Below are 19914 nucleotides of genomic sequence, written 5' to 3'. Positions count from 1 at the left end.
GCACCGAACTGATCTCCTTTGTGCTATGCGGCTGCTTCCCACTAGCTAGCTATTTTACATTTGGTAGTGTATATAAGTCCATGCCACTCTCTCACTTCGTCCCAGCTTACCCTTTGCCCCTGCCCGTGTCCTCCAGACCATTCTCTATGTGTGCCTCTTTATTCCTGTCCTGCTCCTAGGTTCTTCATAAATAATTTCTTTTTTTTTTTTTTTTTTAAGATTCCATATATATGTGTTAGCATACGGTATTTGTTTTTCTCTTTCTGACTTACTTCACACTGTATGACAGACTCTAGGTCCATCCACCTCATTACAAATAACTCAATTTCATTTCTTTTCATGGCTGAGTAATATTCCATTGTATATATGTGCCACATCTTCTTTATCCATTCATCTATCGATGGACACTTAGGTTGCTTCCATGTCCTGGCTATTGTAACTAGAGCTGCAATGAACATTGTGGTACATGACTCTTTCTGAATTATGGTTTTCTCAGGGTATATGCCCAGTAGTGGGGTTGCTGTGTCGTATGGTACTTCTATTTTTACTTTTTTAAGGAACCTCCATACTGTTCTCCACAGTGGCTGTATCAATTTACATTCCCACCAACAGTGCAAGAGGATTCCCTTTTCTCCACACCCTCTCCAGCTTTTATTGTTTCTAGATTTTTTAATGATGGCCATTCTGACTGGCATGAGGTGATACCTCATTGCAGTTTTGATTTGCATTTCTCTAACAATTAGTGATGTGAGCATTCTTTCATGTGTGTGTTGGCCATCTGTATATCTTCTTTGGAGAAATGTCTATTTAGGTCTTCTGCCCATTTTTGGATTGGGTTGTTTGTTTTTTTGATATTGAGCTGCATGAGCTGCTTGTAACTTTTGGAGATTAATCCTTTGTCAGTTGCTTCATTGGGAAATATTTTCTCCCATTCTGAGGGTTGTCTTTTCGTCTTGTTTATGGTTTCCTTTGCTGTGCAAAAGCTTTTAAGTTTCATTAGGTCCCATTTGTTTATTTTTGTTTTTATTTCCATTTCTCTAGGAGGTGGATCAAAAGGATCTTGCTCTGATTTATGTCATAGAGTGTTCTGCCTATGTTTTCCTCTAAGAGTTTTAAAGTGTCTGGCCTTACATTTTGGTCTTTAATCCATTTTGAGTTTATTTTTGTGTATGGTGATAGGGAGTGTTGTAATTGCATTCTTTTACATGTCGCTATCCAGTTTTCCCAGCACCACTTATTGAAGAGGCTGTCTTTTCTCCATGGTATATTCTTGCCTCCTTTATCAAAAATAAGGTGACAATATGTGTGTGAGTATATCTCTGGGCTTTCTATCCTGTTCCATTGATCTATATTTCTGTGTTTGTGCCAGTACCATACTGTCTTGATTACTGTAGCTTTGTAGTATAGTCTGAAGTCAGGGAGCCCAATTCTTCCAGCTTTTTTTTCTTTCTCAAGATTGCTTTGGCTATTTGGGGTCTTTTGTGTCTCCGTACAAATTGTGAAATTTTTTGTTCTAGTTCTGTGAAAAATGCCATTGGTTGTTTGATAGGGATTGCATTGAATCTGTAGATTGCTTTAGGTAGTATACTCATTTTCACAATGTTCATTCTCGTTCTTCCAATCCAAGAACATGGTATATTTCTCCATCCGTTTGTATCATCTTTAATTTCTTTCATCACTGTCTTATAATTTTTTGCATGCAGGTCTTTTGTCTCCTTACGTAGGTTTATTCCTAGGAATTTTATTCTTTTTGTTGCAATGGTAAATGGGAGTTTTTCCTTAATTTCTCTTTCAGATTTTTCATCATTAGTGTATAGGAATGCAAGTGATCTCTGTGCATTAATTTTGTATCCTGCTACTTTACCAAATTCATTGATTAGCTCTAGTAGTTTTCTGGTAGCATCTTTAGGATTCTCTATGTATAGCATCATGTCATCTGCAAACAGTGACAGCTTTACTTCTTCTTTTCCGATTTGGATTCCTTTTATTTCTTTTTCTTCCCTGATTGCTGTGCCTAAAAATTCCAAAACTATGTTGAATAACAGTGGTGAGAGTGGGCAACCTTGTCTTGTTCCTGATCTTAGTGGAAATGGTTTTAGTTTTTCATCATTGAGAACGATGTTGGCTGTGGGTTTGTCATATATGGCCTTTATTATGTTTGAGGTAAGTTCCCTCTATGCCTACTTTTTGGAGGGTTTTTATCATAAAAGGTGTTGAATTTTGTCGAAAGCTTTTTCTGAATCTATTGAGATGATCATATGGTTTTTATCCTTCAATTTGTTAATATGGTGTATCACATTGATAGATTTGCGTATATTGAAGAATCCTTTCATTCCTGTGATAAACCCCACTTGATCACAGTGTATGATCCTTTTAATATGCTGTTGGATTCTGTTTGCTACTATTTTGCTGAGTATTTTGTCATCTATGTTCATCAGTGACATTGGCCTGCAGTTTGCTTTTTGTGTGACGTCTTTGTCTGGTTTTCGTATCAGGGTGATGGTGGCCTCATAGAATGAGTTTGGGAGTGATCCTCCCTCTGCTATATTTTGGAAGAGTTTGAGAAGGATAGGTGTTAGCTCTTCTCTAAATGTTTGATAGAATTCGCCTGTGAAGCCATCTGGTCCTGGGCTTTTGTTTTTGGAAGATTTTTAATCATAGTCTCAATTTCAGTGCTTGTGATTGGTCTGTTTATATTTTCTATTTCTTCCTGGTTCAGTCTCAGAAGGTTGTGGTTTTCTAAGAATTTGTCCATTTCTTCCAGGTTGCCCATCTTATTGGCATAGAATTGCTTGTAGTAATCTCTCATGATCGTTTGTATTTCTGCAGTGTCAGTTGTTACTTCTCCTTTTTCATTTCTAATTCTATTGATTTGAGTCTTCTCCCTTTTTTTCTTGATGAGTCTGGCTATTGGTTTATCAATTTTGTTTATCTTCTCAAATATCCTGCTTTTAGTTTTATTGATCTTTGCTGTCGTTTCCTTCATTTCTTTTTCATTTATTTCCGATCTGATTTTTATGATTTCTTTCCTTCTGCTAACCATGGGGTTTTTTTGTTCTTCTTTTTTCTAATTACTTTAGGTGTAAAGTTAGGTTGTTTATCTGAGATGTTCCTTGAGGTAGGATTGTATTGCTATAAACTTCCCTCTTAGAACTGCTTTTGCTGCATCCCGTAGGTTTTGGGTCATTGTGTTTTCATTGTCATTTGCTTACAGGTATTTTTTGATTTCCTGTTTGATTCCTTCAGTGATCTCTTGATTATTAAGTAGTGTATTGCTTAGCCTCCATGTTTTGCATTTTTTACAGATTTTTTCCTGTAATTGATATCAGTCTCATAGCATTGTGTTTGGAAAAGATACTTGATACGATTTCTTAAATTTCCCAAGGCTTGATTTGTGACCCAAGATATGATCTATCCTGGAGAATGTTCCATGAGCACTTGAGAAGAAAGTGTATTCTGTTGTGTTAGGATGGAATGTCCTATAAATATCAATTAAGTCCACCTTGTTTAATGTACCATTGAAAGCTTGTGTTTCCTTATTTATTTTCATTTAGGATGATCTGTCCATTGGTGAAAGTGGGGTGTTAACGTCCCCTACTATGATTGTGTTACTGTCGATTTCCCCTTTTATGGCTGTTAGCATTTGCCTTATGTGTTGAGGTGCTCCTTTGTTGGGTTCATAAATATTTACATTTGTTATATCTTCTTCTTGGATCGATCCCTTGATCATTATGTAGTGTCCTTCTTTGTCTCTTGTAATAGTATTTATTTTAAAGTCTATTTTGTCTGATATGAGAATTGCTACTCCACCTTTCTTTTGATTTCCATTTGCATGGAATAGCTTTTTCCATCCCCTCACTTTCAGTCTGTATGGGTCTCTAGGTCTAAGGTGCGTCTCTTGTAGACAGCATATATACGGGTCTTGTTTTTGTTTCCATTTAGCCAGTCTATGTCTTTTGGTTGGAGCATTTAATACATTTACATTTAAGGTAGTTATCAATATTGTATGTTCCTTTTACCGTTTTCTTAATTGTTTTGGGTTTGTTATTGTAAATGTTTCCCTTCTCTTGTGTTTCCGTCCTAGAGAAGTTCCTTTAGCATTTGTTGTAAAGCTGGTTTGGTGGTGCTGAATTCTCTTATCTTTTGCTTGTCTGTAAAGGTTTTGATTTCTCTGTCGAATCTGAATGAGATCCTTGCTGGGTAGAGTAATCTTGGTTGTAGGTTTTTCCCTTTCATCACTTTAAATATGTCCTGCCACTCCCTTTTGGCTTGAAGAGTTTCTGCTGTTAACCTTATGGGGATTCCCTTGTATGTTATTTGTTGTTTTTCCCTTGCTGCTTTTACTATTTTTTCTTTATATTTCATTTTTGATAGTTTGATTAATATGTGTCTTGGAATGTTTCTCCTTGAATTTATCCTGTATGGGACTCTCTGCACTTCCTCGACTTGATTGACTATTTCCTTTCCCATATTAGGGAAGTTTTCAACTATAATCTCTTCAAATATTTTCTCAGTCCCTTTCTTTTCCTCTTATTCTTCTGGGACCTCTGTAATTCAAATGTTGGTGAGTTTAATGTTGTCCCAGAGGTCTCTGAGACTTTCCTCAATTCTTTTCATTCTTTTTTCTTTATTCTGCTCTGCAGTAGTTATTTCCACTATTTTATCTTCCAGGTGACTTATCCATTCTTCTGCCTCCATTATTCTGCTATTGAGTCCTTCTAGAGCATTTTTAATTTCATTTATTGTGTTGTTCATCATTGTTTGTTTGCTCTTTAGTTCTTCCCCGTCCTTGTTTAACGTTTCTTGTATTTTCTTCATTTTATTTCCAAGGTTTTGGATCATCTTCACCATCATTACTCTGAATTCTTTTTCAGGTAGACTGCCTATTTCCTCTTCATTTGTTTGGTCTGGTGGGTTTTTACCTTGCTCCTTCATCAGCTGTGTGTTCTCTGTATTCTCATTTTGCTTAACTTACTGTGTTTGGAGTCTCCATTTTGCAGGCTGCAAGTTCATAGTTCCCGTTGTTTTTGGTGTCTGCCCCCAGTGGCTAAGGTTGGTTCAGTGGGTTGTGGGACGGGACTAATGCTTGTGTTCTGGTTAGTGGGGCTGGATCTTGTCGTTCTGGTGGGCAGGTCCGCATCCGGTGGTGTGTTTTGTGGTGTCTGTGACCTTATTATGATTTTAGGCAGCCTCTCTGCTAATAGGTGGGGTTGTGTTCCTGTCTTGCTAGTTGTTTGGCATAGGGTGTCCAGTACTGTAGCTTGCTGGTCGTTAAGTTGAGCTGTGTCTTAGCGTTGAGATGAAGATCTCTGGGAGAGCTTTCGCCGTTTGATAGTACGTGGAGCCAGGAGGTGTCTAGTGGACTAGTGTCCTGATCTCAGCTCTCCCACGTCATAGGCACAGGCCTGACCCCCAGCCGGAGCACCAAGACCCTGTCAGCCACACGGCTCAGAAGAAAAGGGAGAATAAAAAAGAAAGAAGGAAAAAAATACAATAAAATAAAATAAAGTTATTGAAATAAAAAATAAATAATTATTAAAAATTAAAAAAATTAAAAAGTAATAATAAAGAAAAAAAGAAAGAAGAGAGCAACCAAACCAAGAAACAAATCCACCAATGATAACAAGCACTAAAAACTATACTAAAAAAAAAATAACGGACAAACAGAACCCTAGGACAAATGGTAAAAGCAAAGCTATACACAGAAAATCACACAAAGAAGCATACACATACACACTCAGAAAAAGAGAAAAAGGAAAAAATTATATATATAGTTGCTCCCAAAGTCCACCGCCTCAATTTTGGGAAGATTCGTTGTCTATTCAGGTATTCAACAGATGCAGGGTACATCAAGTTGATTGTGGAGATTTAATCCACTGCCCCTGAGGCTGCTGGGAGAAATTTCCCTTTCTCTTCTTTGCACAGCTCCTGGGGTTCACCTTTGGGTTTGGCCCCGCCTCTGCATGTAGGTTGCCTGAGGGCATCTGTTCCCTCTCAGACAGAACGGGGTTAAAGGAGCAGCTGATTCGGGGGCTCTGGCTCACTCAGGCAGGGGGGAGGGAGGGGTACGGATGTGGGGCAAGCCTGTGGTGGCAGAGGCTGATGTGACGTTGCACCAGCCTGAGACGCACCGTGTGTTCTCCCAGGGAAGTTGTCCCTGGATCACAGGACCCTGGCAGTGGCGGGCTGCACAGGCTCCCAGGAGGGGAGGTGTGGAGAGTGACCTGTGCGTGCACACAGGCTTCTTGGTGGCGGCAGCAGCAGCCTTAGCGTTTCATGCCCATCTCTGTGGTCCGCGCTGATAGCCATGGCTTGCTCCCATCTCTGGAGCTTGTTTAGGCCGTGCTCTGAATCCCCTCTCCTCGTGCACCCTGAAACAATGGCCTCTTGACTGTTACACAGTTCCAGACTTTTCCCAGACTCCCTCCTGGCTAGCTGTTGGGCATTAGCCCCCTTCAGGCTCTGTTCACGCAACCAACCCCAGTCCTCTGTCTGGGATCTGACCTCCGAAGCCCGAGCCTCAGCTCCCAGCCCCACCCGTCCCAGCGGGCAAGCAGACAAGCCTCTTGGGCTGGTGAGTGCAGGTTGGCACTCGTCCTCCATGCGGGAGTCTCTCCGCTCTGCCCTCTACACTCCTGTTGCTGCGCTATCCTCCGTGGCTCCAAAGCTTCCCCCCTCTGCCACCCACAGTCTCTGCCCGTGAAGGGGCTTCCTAGTGTGTGGAAACCTTTTCTCCTTCACAGCTCCCTCCCACTGGTGCCGGTCCCATCCCTATTCTTTTGTCTGTTTTTTCTTTTTTCTTTTGCCCTACCCAGGTATGTGAGGAGTTTCTTGCCTTTTGGGAAGTCTGAGGTCTTCTGCCAGCATTCAGTAGGTGTCTGTAGGAGTTGTTCCACATGTGGATGTATTTCTTATGTATTTGTGGGGAGGAAGGTGATCTCCACGTCTTACTCTTCCTCCATCTTGAAGGTCTACCCCACTGCATTGTTCCTGATACAGACTTGTACTCTGAAACACCATCCATCACAATTCACTCTGGATATAGAGCCCCACTTGACCAATTGAACTTTCTTTCGTTATCTATAACTCCATCTTTCCTCAAGAATATATGGTTTATAATATATATATGTATGTACTTGATACACAAATGAATATTTTATATTCAGAGAATCCTTTAGCTAGAAAGTCTCATTAGAAAAATACTGAGAAGAAAGGGTTCTTTTCTGGGAACATTTCAGATCTTTTCTTGAAAACAGTAGCTATAGTATGATAGGGAGTTTTCCACACACTTCAGAATGACTCCATTCTCGATAGTTAAGTAGGTTACATTGAAACTGGAAAATGTTTGACACAGTGAAAACCCAAAGTTTGCAATGTCATAATCATGCAAAAGATGTAAATGCACAAAAACCAGAAAAAAAAAACCCTTGTGAAAATGAAAAAAAAGAGAAGGAAAAGGGAATAAATACATAAAATGTTCTGGGAGTTTAGGAGAGTGAACAGTTGGATATCCGTGCAGGAAATACAGTTTCATTGAGGAAGTGTGACTTGAGTCCTACCATGAATAATGTGTGTGAGCACTTCAGGGAAGACAGCATTCCAAATACGAGGAATTCTAGAGATTGAGGAAGATAAAGGCATGAGAGAGCTTTGTTTCCTGAAGGAACTTTGAGATGTTCAGTATTGCAGAAGAGCTAAATGACATGGTGAGAGGAGAAGGTGACATGTGTGAGACTAAGCCAGGAAGAGCCTTTAGATTTTAACATTAGGCAGCGAAAAGCCATCAAAACATTTGAATAAAGGAGTGGCTGCTTAGATCTGCATTCTGATCTGCAATGAGAAGGATATACTTTGGGGGTCAAAATGTCCCCCAAATGCACCATATTGATGCCATGCAATAACTTAGAGAAGGGATGATAGTCTATGCAGAGGACATAGTAACAGCGAAGGATAAGAAAGATACTGAGGGAGGAATCATCAGGATTGGTGACTCATGATGTCAACATCACCACCATAATGTCAACATCAAAGTTTCTGCCTGTGAACCTGTACGGTGGTTTCATTGTCTAAGAGAAGTGAAACCTATAAGGCTTAGGGTGGTCAGTTGACTTGGATAAGGCCATGAATGAGGACAGAAGCAAAGCTTGTTCCAGATTCCAGGCCTTATTGAAATCAGTGTTATTTTCACTAACAAATGTGAGAGTTTAAACTTATGAATGACAATAGTGAGTAATTTTGTTGCAAAGTCACTTTAATTATAGTTACTGCATTCAACAAGCACATTCATTTTAGACAACTCACTGTTAAGTACTTTCAATAGCATGAAAGAATTATATTCAGAGGTCATAGAAAGAGAACAACCTTCTAAATTCATGTTCCAAAACAACAAAGGCCACAACACTTACTTGAATGGTGTTCTTTTACTTCTAGATACAGAGTTGAATTATAGTTCATTTCCAAAAATGAGAGTTCTTCACAATAGAAAAAATATAAAACTTGCTTGTACAGTGCTTATTTTTATGTGCTGGAAAAAAGAGATTGTTTGGCAACTGTTGACATGGAAGTAACTCCAGTGGGAGTATACGGTTGCCATTTATTTGGTAGAAATTAGACTTATGATAAGTTTTATTTTTTAATATAAAGCAGATGTCAACTTAGTGTACCCAGTCTGTTAAAGTCAAGATAAGTCAGCTTAAACCCAAAAGAATCGTCCTCCCAAGATTTACTCAGTTCCCTGGTAGACATTCTTTTGTGATTGCTTTTGTGACTGCTTTCTCAGTTCCTCACAGTGCAATCCAGATACTACACCTGGCTTCTTTCTTAAATGAGAGACATACTTATGTAATTACCAATGCAGTGCATTTATGAGTAGGGCAAATTTAATGGATAATAGGAAGGGAGGTGGGGTTGCATTATAACATTGTAGTCAAATATGAATTTTAGACATAACTCATCTTTACAACATCTTGCAGTTGTCACATCACTGAGGAAAGTCCACTGGCCACTTTAGCCTCTCATCATTTTACTTGCTCATCTCCTCTCCCTAGTCCCTTTTTACTTCTTTCTTTAGTCTTTCCCACCTCAAGTGCCCACCCCCCTGGAGCAAAGCAAAATTTCCCCTCACCTCATTCAAAGCAATTAATGTTTTCCTTTGTTTTCTGGGAATGCATACCTTCAGGCTCCCCAAGTACCTATTCTAAGAATTCTCCCTAACAAAGGCAGTTTCTTCTCTAAATGAGAAAGGGCCTTATCCTATCAGGAAAGAGGTTGAATAGCAGCTATTAAAGTCAGATTTCCAGGGTTTGAAACCCAGCTCTGTCACTTAGAAGCAAGTTACTTAACTGATCTGAACATTATGTTATTATCAAATGGGAGTAATTTAGACTATTATAAGCATTGTAATTATAATTATTATAAGAATAATTATTATATGATTATTATATAATAATTATTAATGATTATTATAAAAATATTATAAGGACTCCACAAAAGATCACCAGAATAACCACCACCTTAACAGACAGTTCTGATGAGTTCTAGTAGTCTTGGAAAGTGAGGCCACGTTAGAGATTTATCGAGATTGGGGATCTGGGTTTAAGTGGCTTAAGACTGGTCTTTTAATGCAGGAATCTTATTGAGCCTGGTCAGTGTGTGATGTAATAGTTTAGGATTGGTGGACATATTGAGGAAAAAGTCTTGAGGTCAACTGATAAGCAGTTTGTTTAGTTAAGATACACATTGTCCTGAGAAGACAACCAAGCAACATACTCTCCTTAAAAGGGGATTGTTTGAGCAATTAATTGTTTGAATAAATTTATTTTCTGGAAGTTCTTGAAGCATGCAGTGAAGCTATTTATGAGTTCATAGCCTTCTCTTAGTTCTGATATTTAACCTGTGAGGTTGCAGGAGATTTCAGTTCTCAGGGTCAAACGAGATGATACATAGAAAACATATAGTACAATGTCTGCTACGTAACTAAGAGTTCAGTAAATGTTCGCCACTTAGTACTAGCTTTTTTATTATGATGTTTCTTAAATCGGAGCTTGACTACAGGAGGAGATGGCCTAACCGTAGCTGAGGAATGCAGGATTTGATCATCAGACCGACCTATAGGGTGGGGATCTATTCCAGCTTTGGTAATAGGAGGGAACACAAGTTGATAGACTTAACTCATGGATATTCAAGAGCAGGCAAGAAACAGAGATCTCAGCAGAAACTGACCCTTTGAGATCTTCCAGCAGAAAATAATAAGCAGAGATTAAGGTGAGCAGGAAGATTTAATAGCAAGCAGCCACAGCCAGCAACAGAAATTTCAGATTACGGCAATAAATGATTTTTATTTATTTATTTATTTATTTATTTATTTATTTATTTATTTATTTATTTATTTATTTATTTAATCAGTCATCAATTTTATACACATCAGTGTATACATGTCAATCCCAATCGCCCAATTCAGCACACCACCATCCCCACCCCACCGCGGTTTTCCCCCCTTGGTGTCCATACGTTTGTTCTCTACATCTGTGTCTCAACTTCTGCCCGGCAAACCAGTTCATCAATAATAAATGATTTAAAAGAACTAAAAGGGAAAGAGGCAGGACCTTTATTCCACACTGCTACACTGGACAAAGAAGTAAACAGTTCTCAAGCCAGGATGGTCTAGACACCAGACCTGTTATTGAAAATGCATTGGAAGTAAGGAATAAAATGGTTGCTTGGCCACAGAAACTAAGAATAAAAGACAAGTTAATATAGCTATGGTCAGAATCCTATCAGCAGCAAGGCTGAGCCAAATAATTATAAGACCTTATCTCTAATATTTCATATAGTGCTTGATAATATAAGAATAGTATAATAATAAATTACATTCATATAATTCCTTAATAATTCCATTTGTTTCCTCAAAAGTCCTGTGATATAGATATGGCAAGCAGTTTTACTCCAGTTTAGGTGATGACAGAACTGAAACTTCAAGAGTTTGCTCATAGATCCTAATGGCAGAATGAGGAGATAAACATAGATTTTCCAGACACAGAGCCTCCTCCAGTATATCAAAATAGAATGATGTTACTTATGTTTGAGGGGAATGTGTTATAATAAAATGACTTGCAGACCAATTTTCTGATACTCCTCCCCTTTCCTATCCCTAGCTCATTTATTTGCCCTGGCTCTAGAAGCTTGAAAACCAAAACCAACTGAAAATATAAAAAGATGTAGAAAAACTGGTATTTCTACACCTCTAGTTCAGATTATAATAGTGTAGAACTATGGTTGGGGGACTTCCATGGTGGCACAGTGGTTAAGAATCCAGCTGCCAGTGCAGGGGACACGGGTTCGAGCCCTGGTCCAGTAAGATCCCACATGTCGCGGAGCAACTAAGCCCGTGCGCCACAACGACTGAGCCTGCGCTCTAGAGCCCGTGAGTCACAACTATTGAGCCCTCGTGCTCCACAACAAGAGAAGCCACCGCAATGAGGAAGCCTGCGCACCGCAACAAAGAGTATCCCCTGCTCACCGCAACTAGATAAAGCCCATGCACAACAACAAAGACCCAACACAGCCAAAATTTAATAAATAAATAAATAAATTGATTTTTAAAAACTACGATTAGGAAGTTAATCTGATAATTAGTACAATAGCCTGCCTCTTGGTGAAGTTTTCATGCGTCAACCCCTTACTAAATATATTTTGTGACATGCAGAAGGCTAGTTTCTGGCGACAGAGATAAATAAGATTAACCTTCCCTCTTCTTTTTAAGAAGCCCCTGGTCTACTGGATTAGATGTATTTGTTGTGAAAGAGTATAATAAGTAAAAGGATTGAGGCATATATGAAGTACAAGGTTGGGGGAGGGGCTGAGTAGTCTTCTCCGGGATTAGGGAAGTAGAGAGAAAGAAATTCCCTGGCTCCCTCTTCCTCCTTTCTGCTGCACAGCGCTCTCCACCCAAGGTCCTCATGGCATATTTCAAAGAGAAACTGACAAGCAGGGGCGTCTTGGAAGAGCATCCTGCTCAATAACTCTCCTGCTCCGCCCACCCAAATACTTAGAAGAAAACAGAAGGAGCAAAGAGTAGATCTGATAGCAAATAGGCTAAGGATGAGTACAGGGTCTACCTGGATGTTAAAATAAAGGTGATTGGGACAGGTGAATAACAATTTGATTTTGTAAAAAAAGAAAAAAAAATTAAAATAGTCAAGTAATTATGACTTACAGGAACTTACTTTTGGAAGGTTTAACACAATGGAAGTACAAATCAACATACAGAAACCCATGCAAAAGTAAGTGCTTCATTTTACTGAGGCACCAAGCTTTCAATTATGAAAGAAACACTTTCCTGTTGCCCAAGTTTTCTTTGCAGGGGTGCATTGGAAAATGATGGAATTTCTCTCTGTGAATATAAATGTTAATGATGGGGAAACATGGAAACCACACATAATTCTGCGAGGTTCAATGCAATTCCCACAGCTCTTAAAAATAAGAAGTATATAGAGGACTTGTCTTTATTTTAAATCACTGTTATTACTCTTCTTTGTTTGAGGCAGTTAAAGGTATTCACTGAGCAGCAATCCAAAAAGGCATGCAAACTACAGTGTTGACAGCCTTTGTTTGGAGTCCAAAATGCACTGTGTCTAACTAAACCACTGTGTAATTATGGATCCTTTATGATTTCCCATTCTCATCTTACAGTCAGTTTTTCTTTGATATGGCATGTTGTGTTCAGTAGCTTATCTGAAATCATCAATATGGTTTTGAAAAGGATAAAATCAAATTGTAACAGTCTGTGTTCCCATAATGTGTGCATAGCCAAAGGAAAAGATGGTAAATAGGTACACTATCTCACTATTTCCATGTTCCAGACAGTGGAAAAATGATTCTACCCCCGAATTATCTCCAAAGAAGAGCAGTTGCATTTATTTCTCATATATTTACAAATTAACAGCTGATACACAGAAAACTGAATGAACATTAATATGTATCCAGATGACAGAAGAGATTGTAAATGAAGTAGAGACTTTCTGACTCCAGTACTTATAATTAAAGGAAATAGTGCCTTATTTTAGTTCATATAAACACAAAAAGAGATACTAACCTTATACATCCTATTTTAAAATGTTGATGTAAGCAAAAATAAGGTTTTATATACATATATATGTATGTATATCATATCAGTGTTTCTGTTAAATACATTTAGGTAACAGTTGTCAGCTTTGGCTGCACATTTAAATCCCCAGGAGAGATTTCTTTTTAATCCCATTACCCATGGCCATACCCCAGACCCCTAAATCAGAATCTCTGTGGCTGAAACCCACATATCAGTAATTTTTTTTCAAGCTCATGGGATGATTCCTATGTGCAACTAAGAATTAGAGCCAGAGATATATTATTACAGAATTAAAAGGAAATAAACTTTCATTTTCTTTCAACTATTATAGATTTAGAATGTCAAAATATAGTGCAAATATGAAATGCTGCTGTGATAAAGCTTATGATCTTATTGGAATACCAGATTTCAGGAGCTTAATTTGAGTATTGGGTATCAGATATTCCTTTCAAATTGATGAAAATTGCTGTTGCAGTCTGCCACTTTTACTCTCAAAGTTAATTACATATACATTGTGTTCCCACAATTATGTCAAATTTTCCAGTTCTATTTAGATGTTTACATAAAAGAGAAATAATGTCTTTGAAAGACAGGTTGCTAAGAGTATTTGATCTATATGTACCTAATTTCAATGAAAGCTGTCTTTCTATGCTTAGTTTTAATAAAATGATCCTAGGAGAATCTACTTCTCTTTTTGACTTAAAGATAAATATTTATAAAGATATAAATTATTTAAAAAAGCATAAAAATGCTTTTTTTCTAATTTTTCAGACACCAACAACATCATTTAAGACATCTAGCATATAATATGGAGCAGAAATCATTACTATTACTAATATTATTAAATAATAAATTATTTTATTAGTGGTATTATTTATTACTTTATTATGCAGAGTATTGAACTAGCTCTGTGACTTGAGACTTGTATTCTGTGAAACAGATATTTGAATTAGTCAACTTTGAAAGTCCTTTGCAATTCCACCTTTTGGAGATTCTGAGCTTTACTCTGCTGTGTAGACCAAGCAATGTCTACCACACATTTCAGAGTACATACTTTAATCTTATTATGAGAGATGTAAAAGCTGAGGTGAACAGTGGTGAAATTCTTCCTGTAATACCACAGAGAAGAAGTTTGTCATGTGTGAGGGTGAAGAGATTATTAGAGAAGTCCAAACTATCTATTTATTTTAAGTACTTACCTCCACCTACATCATATAGGTTCCTTGTTTTGTTTTGTTTGTTTTTAACTATTTCTGGAAAAATCAGCCAGTTAAAAAAACTCTGCCAGTTTAGATACTAAAGGCATTAAAAAAAAAAAAAGTGAAAAAATCAAACAACACTTTAGTACTTACCTGTGGCTAAAGAAAAAATTATTGTATTCACCTGTTTTAAGTGTACGCTTTATACCTTTTATATGTCTGAAATCAGGATGAGTTTTACAATTAATGATTAGTTACAAACATTGTCTACCAGCTGGCAGTTGTCATGTAGGCAATATTCCTTAAGCTTGTGTGAATGTGGTCATGGCCGTTTACATAGTCAAACTTCAACTAAGTTATGTGCACTATTTGTACTGTATGTGTAGAGTTTGTCATTCAACATTTCTTCAGAAAGATTACAATATGATTCAGTATTAGAACAAAAAGTTATTGTCTGAACAGAAAGGCAAGGAAACAGTGGCAAAAATTATATTTCATTTGATGAAGCCAATATTTATGGTTGGAGCAATGACTGCAATTTCATATTTTCTTGTTAATCAACAGCTGACTGATTTATAGAGCCTTGTTGCTTATCATGTCAACCCAGGACCAGCAGTGTCCACAACACCAGGCATCTTATTAGAAATTCAGAACCTTGGGCCCATCCCATATCTACTAAATCAGAATCTGAATTTTATCAAGATCCCAACATAATTCTTTTGCAGCTAAAAGTTTACAAAGCACAGCTTTATAGTACCACGGAGGAGACTCACAAGATGAAGTTGTTTTGTATTTTGTTACTGAGGTATGTGCTAAATGCATGCCTCTCATTTGTTAAGCAATACAACCTAAAGCTGGAGAAATCCCCTTAGAATAGATGAAAGAAACTTCAAAGCAACAAGAAACTCGTGTGACTGATTTATAAGCAAGCCTGAAAATATTGATAGGAATCTATGTCCAAATAAGTTTAAAAGCTTTTTCTATACGCTTTACTTAGGTATTGAATAGAGCCTATTCAAGATAAGAAAGCATTATATTTTAGTTTATTTGACAACATTTTTCTAGTGGAACGTAAAATTTTTCCTAGTGAAACATTTTTCTTTCCTAGTGGAACATAAAATCATGATGTATCTAACCCTAGGTGAAACAATAGGTTTGATGTATTACGGGCAATAATTCAAGTTCAGTGTGTCACAAATCCATTAAAAACCATGAAAATAAAAACTCTTGTTCATACGTATCTATGCACTTGAGATAACTGGGTAAACTGACATAGAAAATGATTAATTTGTGTAACAAGAATTATCCTATGAATTATTTTATTATTATACAAAGTTTTCTTTGCTAAATAACAGTTTACATAGGAGGAAGAGGAAGAATTAATAACATATTAGCCACATTTTATTTTTATGCTACATTAAATAATGACATGGTGGAAGTTTTCTCTTAAGTAAGCAAAATAGCTGCATTAATAGTAAATTAGTTCATTAGAACTTTGTCACATATTATGAATATAAAATTAACATTTGTGAGTGGACTTTTTTTAACCACAAAAATAAAGCATGCTGGAAATAGTTTAAGAAGCTGGATCCAAATGTCTGCTTTTATTTCGATATTTTAAATGATTTATCTAAGTTAATATCTCATGCATTTTTTCTTTATTAGCACTTAGTGTAACATGTGAGAGATTTAATTTAAAAGAAATGATTTGTATCCAAATGATACTAAGTAGACTTTATAGACTGTTATCCTTGGGTTAAACCAGTATTTGTTGACTGTTGGACAGATTTCAGCCTGCTTTTCCAGCTTTACTTCTTTATTGATGATAGTGATTATCTTTATGATACATTTTGTTCAGCATGCTGAAAGTGAAGGGGGTGTTTTGCTGAGACAGAAGAATGGAGGTTTGAGGAAAATCATGGCAAGAACCATTCTGACTTACCAAGACAGCTTTCTTTCTTTCTTTTTTTTTTTTTTAAACATCTTTATTGAAGTATAATTGCCTTACAATGGTGTGTTAGCTTCTGCTTTATAACAAAGTGAATCAGTTATACATATACAATATGTTCCCATTTCTCTTCCCTCTTGCATCTCCCTCCCTCCCACCCTCCCCATCCCGCCCCTCTAGGTGGTCACAAAGCACCGAGCTGATCTCCCTGTGCTATGCAGCTGCTTCCCACTAGTTATCTATTTTACATTTGGTAGTGTATATATGCCAAGACAGCTTTCTAAGTTCATTTAGTGATGAACTGCCTGGAGGCACAAGTCAAATGATGGTGAAGCATATAGAAACCATTTGAATCTTGCTACCAGAATGGGAAGAGATGACTATGAATCAACCTACTTTTCACCCCCTACATTTTGATTTTTCTTATATACACAGTGTCCTATATAGTGTGTCTGCTTAATGAATGTTATTCAAATAAATATATGCTGAAAAAATGTTATGGTTAGACACATGCACATTCTTATCTGGCTATATTGCAGAGCACTTCACTGAGTAGGTGATATTTTACACTGTTTTAAAAGATGATTAAAATCTCAGCAGGCATGCAGTCAGTATTTGTTTTATTACATGCCTTTGATGCCCACACTTTAGTGGATTTTTTTTCACTCACCTGTGAAGGAGACTAATTTTAACGATGCTAGTTTTGTGTCATAGATTAGGTCATTTATTGGTGGGAGGGTGTATCTGGTTCATTTTACTTTATGGAATTATTTTAATTTTCTAGCTCTTTAGAATATTTTACAGGAAAAAATAACCTAAGGTGAATAAACGTCTATTCCTGTTCTGGATACCCAGTGACATTCTTTTTTTAATATTCTGTAATCACGGTGATTTAACATTACGTGACAGAAATGTCTAAATGTTGAAAGTTGATATGGGTGAGAGCCATCTGCATGTTAAATTTGGGGTGACCACCTAGAACATGCTGCATGTTATTTATCAAAATGTACCTTTTTCAATTGATGGCTTGAAAAGTAAAATCTGGAGTTCTTTTAACTTATAAGCAAAATTAAAAGTTTTTCTCAAAATATCAAGTTCTAAAAGTAATAACAATTATGATGTAACCTCTTACTAAATAGTGTGCTCCAGTGATCAGAAGCATCTGAATCACCTGGAAACTTTTTAAAAGCTGCATATTCTCAGGCTGCACCCCAGATCTTCTGAACCAGAATCTGCATTTTAACAAATCCCTAGGCAATTCCTCTGCACATTAAAGTTTGAGATGTTCTGGTAGCCTATACCCTTTCATAATCTCTGATTTTGATTGTATAGTACTCATTGAGAATCTGTAAAGTGTATCCTTGCCCCTAAATCTTTACCTCAAAGTAGACATGAATTATGGCATTCTCAAACAGAATAGAAAGCATACGTGACTAGATTTTAGAATAGAAAAAATCATTTCAGTTTTACAAGCTTCAAAACCCTGTGAACATATGCCTTTTTATGTTCTTAAGACTTTTTGAGTTAAACAATAATTCTTTTTCTAAACAAAGAAGACAGTTATATCTACTAAGTGAATTCATCTGTCCCTGTTGTACCTGGTCTTCTATTGATAGACTCAGAATGCTATTTTAGCTTTCTTAGACTTGTGTAAATCATGCCTCCTTGTTCCCTGGAGTTAATGTAAAATTAGTCAAAAATAAAATCAGTTAAAATAATATTAATAAGTATGCATATTTAATTTTCAAAGTGCCGAGTGATTACTCACAGCAAATATTAAAAGGAAAATAATTTTAGATAATCAAAAAGTGTTTCTGTAGTAAGGGGCTTTCAAGTCTAAAGTTGTGTCATAATGGATATTTTTATTACAATGATCAGAATGAAAAATGAACTTCTTAGCATGTCCCTCTTCTTTCCTCTCTTCCAGATGCAAGACAAAGGTCTACCCTGATGAACTTCCAAATACAAGTGTAGTCATTGTATTTCATAATGAAGCTTGGAGCACTCTCCTTAGAACTGTTTACAGTGTTATAAATCGTTCTCCACACTATCTACTCTCTGAGGTCATCTTGGTAGATGATGCCAGTGAAAGAGGTACAAATATTTTTTTTGTATATTTTTTTAATTAGAAAGCTTTACTGTGTTCAAAAAGATAAATGGGCAATGATCTGTATTTTCCTTGTAATTATACTAACTCTGTAACCACCTATCAAATTTTCGTTAATATACCAACTCCAGAAACAAGTAACTAATTCTTTGTTTATCTCATGATTGCATGGTTCTTACTAACCTAAGGAATCAGCCAAAATGACTTTCATAAGTGTTTCTTTTTTTTCCAAGCTCAGTTGATCTTATGACTGAGCATTTATATGACTTCATGGATATTTGTCTTTTTATTTTTTTTAGTGTAGGTAAAAGAAAAGTAACTTATAATTAAGGAGATTGCATTTGCCAATGTGGCCCAGTTTCTAAATTAGATTCTGGTATATTAACTTCCTAGTATATCCTTATCCTTGTCAGCCAAGTGACAGAGTCATAATGAACTGTATACTAATTCACTGATGAAATCTCTACATCTTTATTTTGTACAATGCAAAAAATGTTGATAGGAGTTTACCACCATTTCTGCGTGTTGAATTTCCATCTGGGTAGTAGTATCTCTTCTCTGTCTTAAAACAGTTTCAAAACTTTATAAATTCTTATTGCACATTACAGATTTTCTCAAGTTGACATTAGATAATTATGTGAAAAATTTAGAAGTGCCGGTAAAAATTATTAGAATGGAAGAGCGCTCTGGGTTAATACGTGCCCGCCTTCGAGGAGCAGCTGCTTCAAAAGGACAGGTCATAACTTTTCTCGATGCACACTGTGAATGCACGTTAGGATGGTTGGAGCCCTTGCTGGCAAGAATAAAGGAAGACAGGTAAGAATTATGTGTTATGTCTGGGTTTTGACTGAACCTGTTAGGACATTTTCAGCTGTCCATCAAAACTTTTCTTCCAAGTTGCTATTTTCAGAATGTTTATTTCCTAGCTTTTAAAAAAGTAGGCCCCCTACTCCGTATTTAATAAAGATCTTGGCTTATTTATGCTGAACCTGAATATTTGATTAAGAAATAGTCAAACAATTCAAATAGTAAAGATGTGCTGAATATTCATTTTATAGGTGACGGAAATCAGTCCAATCAAAAATAGTATCATATTTTATAAAATACATTTTCAAAGCACCTTTGTCTTCACCATCACCCTGTGAGGTAGGTAATAAAGGTATTCTTGTCTGTATTCAATAAGAGGGAGGAACAAATGAGTTAAATAACTTGTCCCAGTTATTGGAAGTGATGGGAACAACAGTTTAGTTCTTCCCACTCCCAGAACAGTCTTCCCTCTACTACGTCAGTGCCCTTATTCAAAGTCTAGTCCAAAGCCACCCTGAAGATCTTAAAAATAAACTCACACTCATGCACCCCACTGAAATGAAATCGGGATTTAAAGAAAAAAAAAGCATAGAAAGCACAGCTGTAAGAATGTTTAATTATTTAAATAATATTGTCCTTTTGTACAGACATATTATGAAACCTGAAAAGTTGAAGAATATAGAAATTAAGAACCCTCATAGTTAGCTGAAATTCTTTCTGATGATGATGGTATGAAGTGGGTTTTTTG

The 19914-nt window shown here is 36.7% G+C and overlaps 1 protein-coding gene and 1 long non-coding RNA gene across 8 annotated transcripts in view; one reads left to right on the top strand and one right to left on the bottom strand.

The window, feature by feature from the left end:
- Positions 1-19914, bottom strand: part of LOC309630481 — a 600204-nt gene that overhangs the window by 133219 nt on the left and 447071 nt on the right. The gene's annotated exons all lie outside the window — the stretch shown is intronic.
- GALNT13 (polypeptide N-acetylgalactosaminyltransferase 13) overlaps positions 1-19914 on the top strand; it is a 545878-nt gene that overhangs the window by 293284 nt on the left and 232680 nt on the right. For all 7 annotated transcript variants that reach the window (XM_082395756.1, XM_082395754.1, XM_082395758.1 and 4 more), the window contains 2 exons: positions 18180-18346; positions 18968-19175. In XM_082395756.1, coding sequence (XP_082251882.1) covers positions 18180-18346; positions 18968-19175 — 375 coding nt within the window. The remainder of the gene's footprint in view (positions 1-18179; positions 18347-18967; positions 19176-19914) is intronic.

The sequence above is a fragment of the Balaenoptera borealis genome (assembly GCF_965194805.1).
Source record: "Balaenoptera borealis genome assembly, chromosome: 6".
NCBI classification, from domain to species: domain Eukaryota; kingdom Metazoa; phylum Chordata; class Mammalia; order Artiodactyla; family Balaenopteridae; genus Balaenoptera; species Balaenoptera borealis.
Note: the sequence above shows the minus strand (reverse complement) of the source record. Positions and strands in the feature narration are given on the sequence as shown.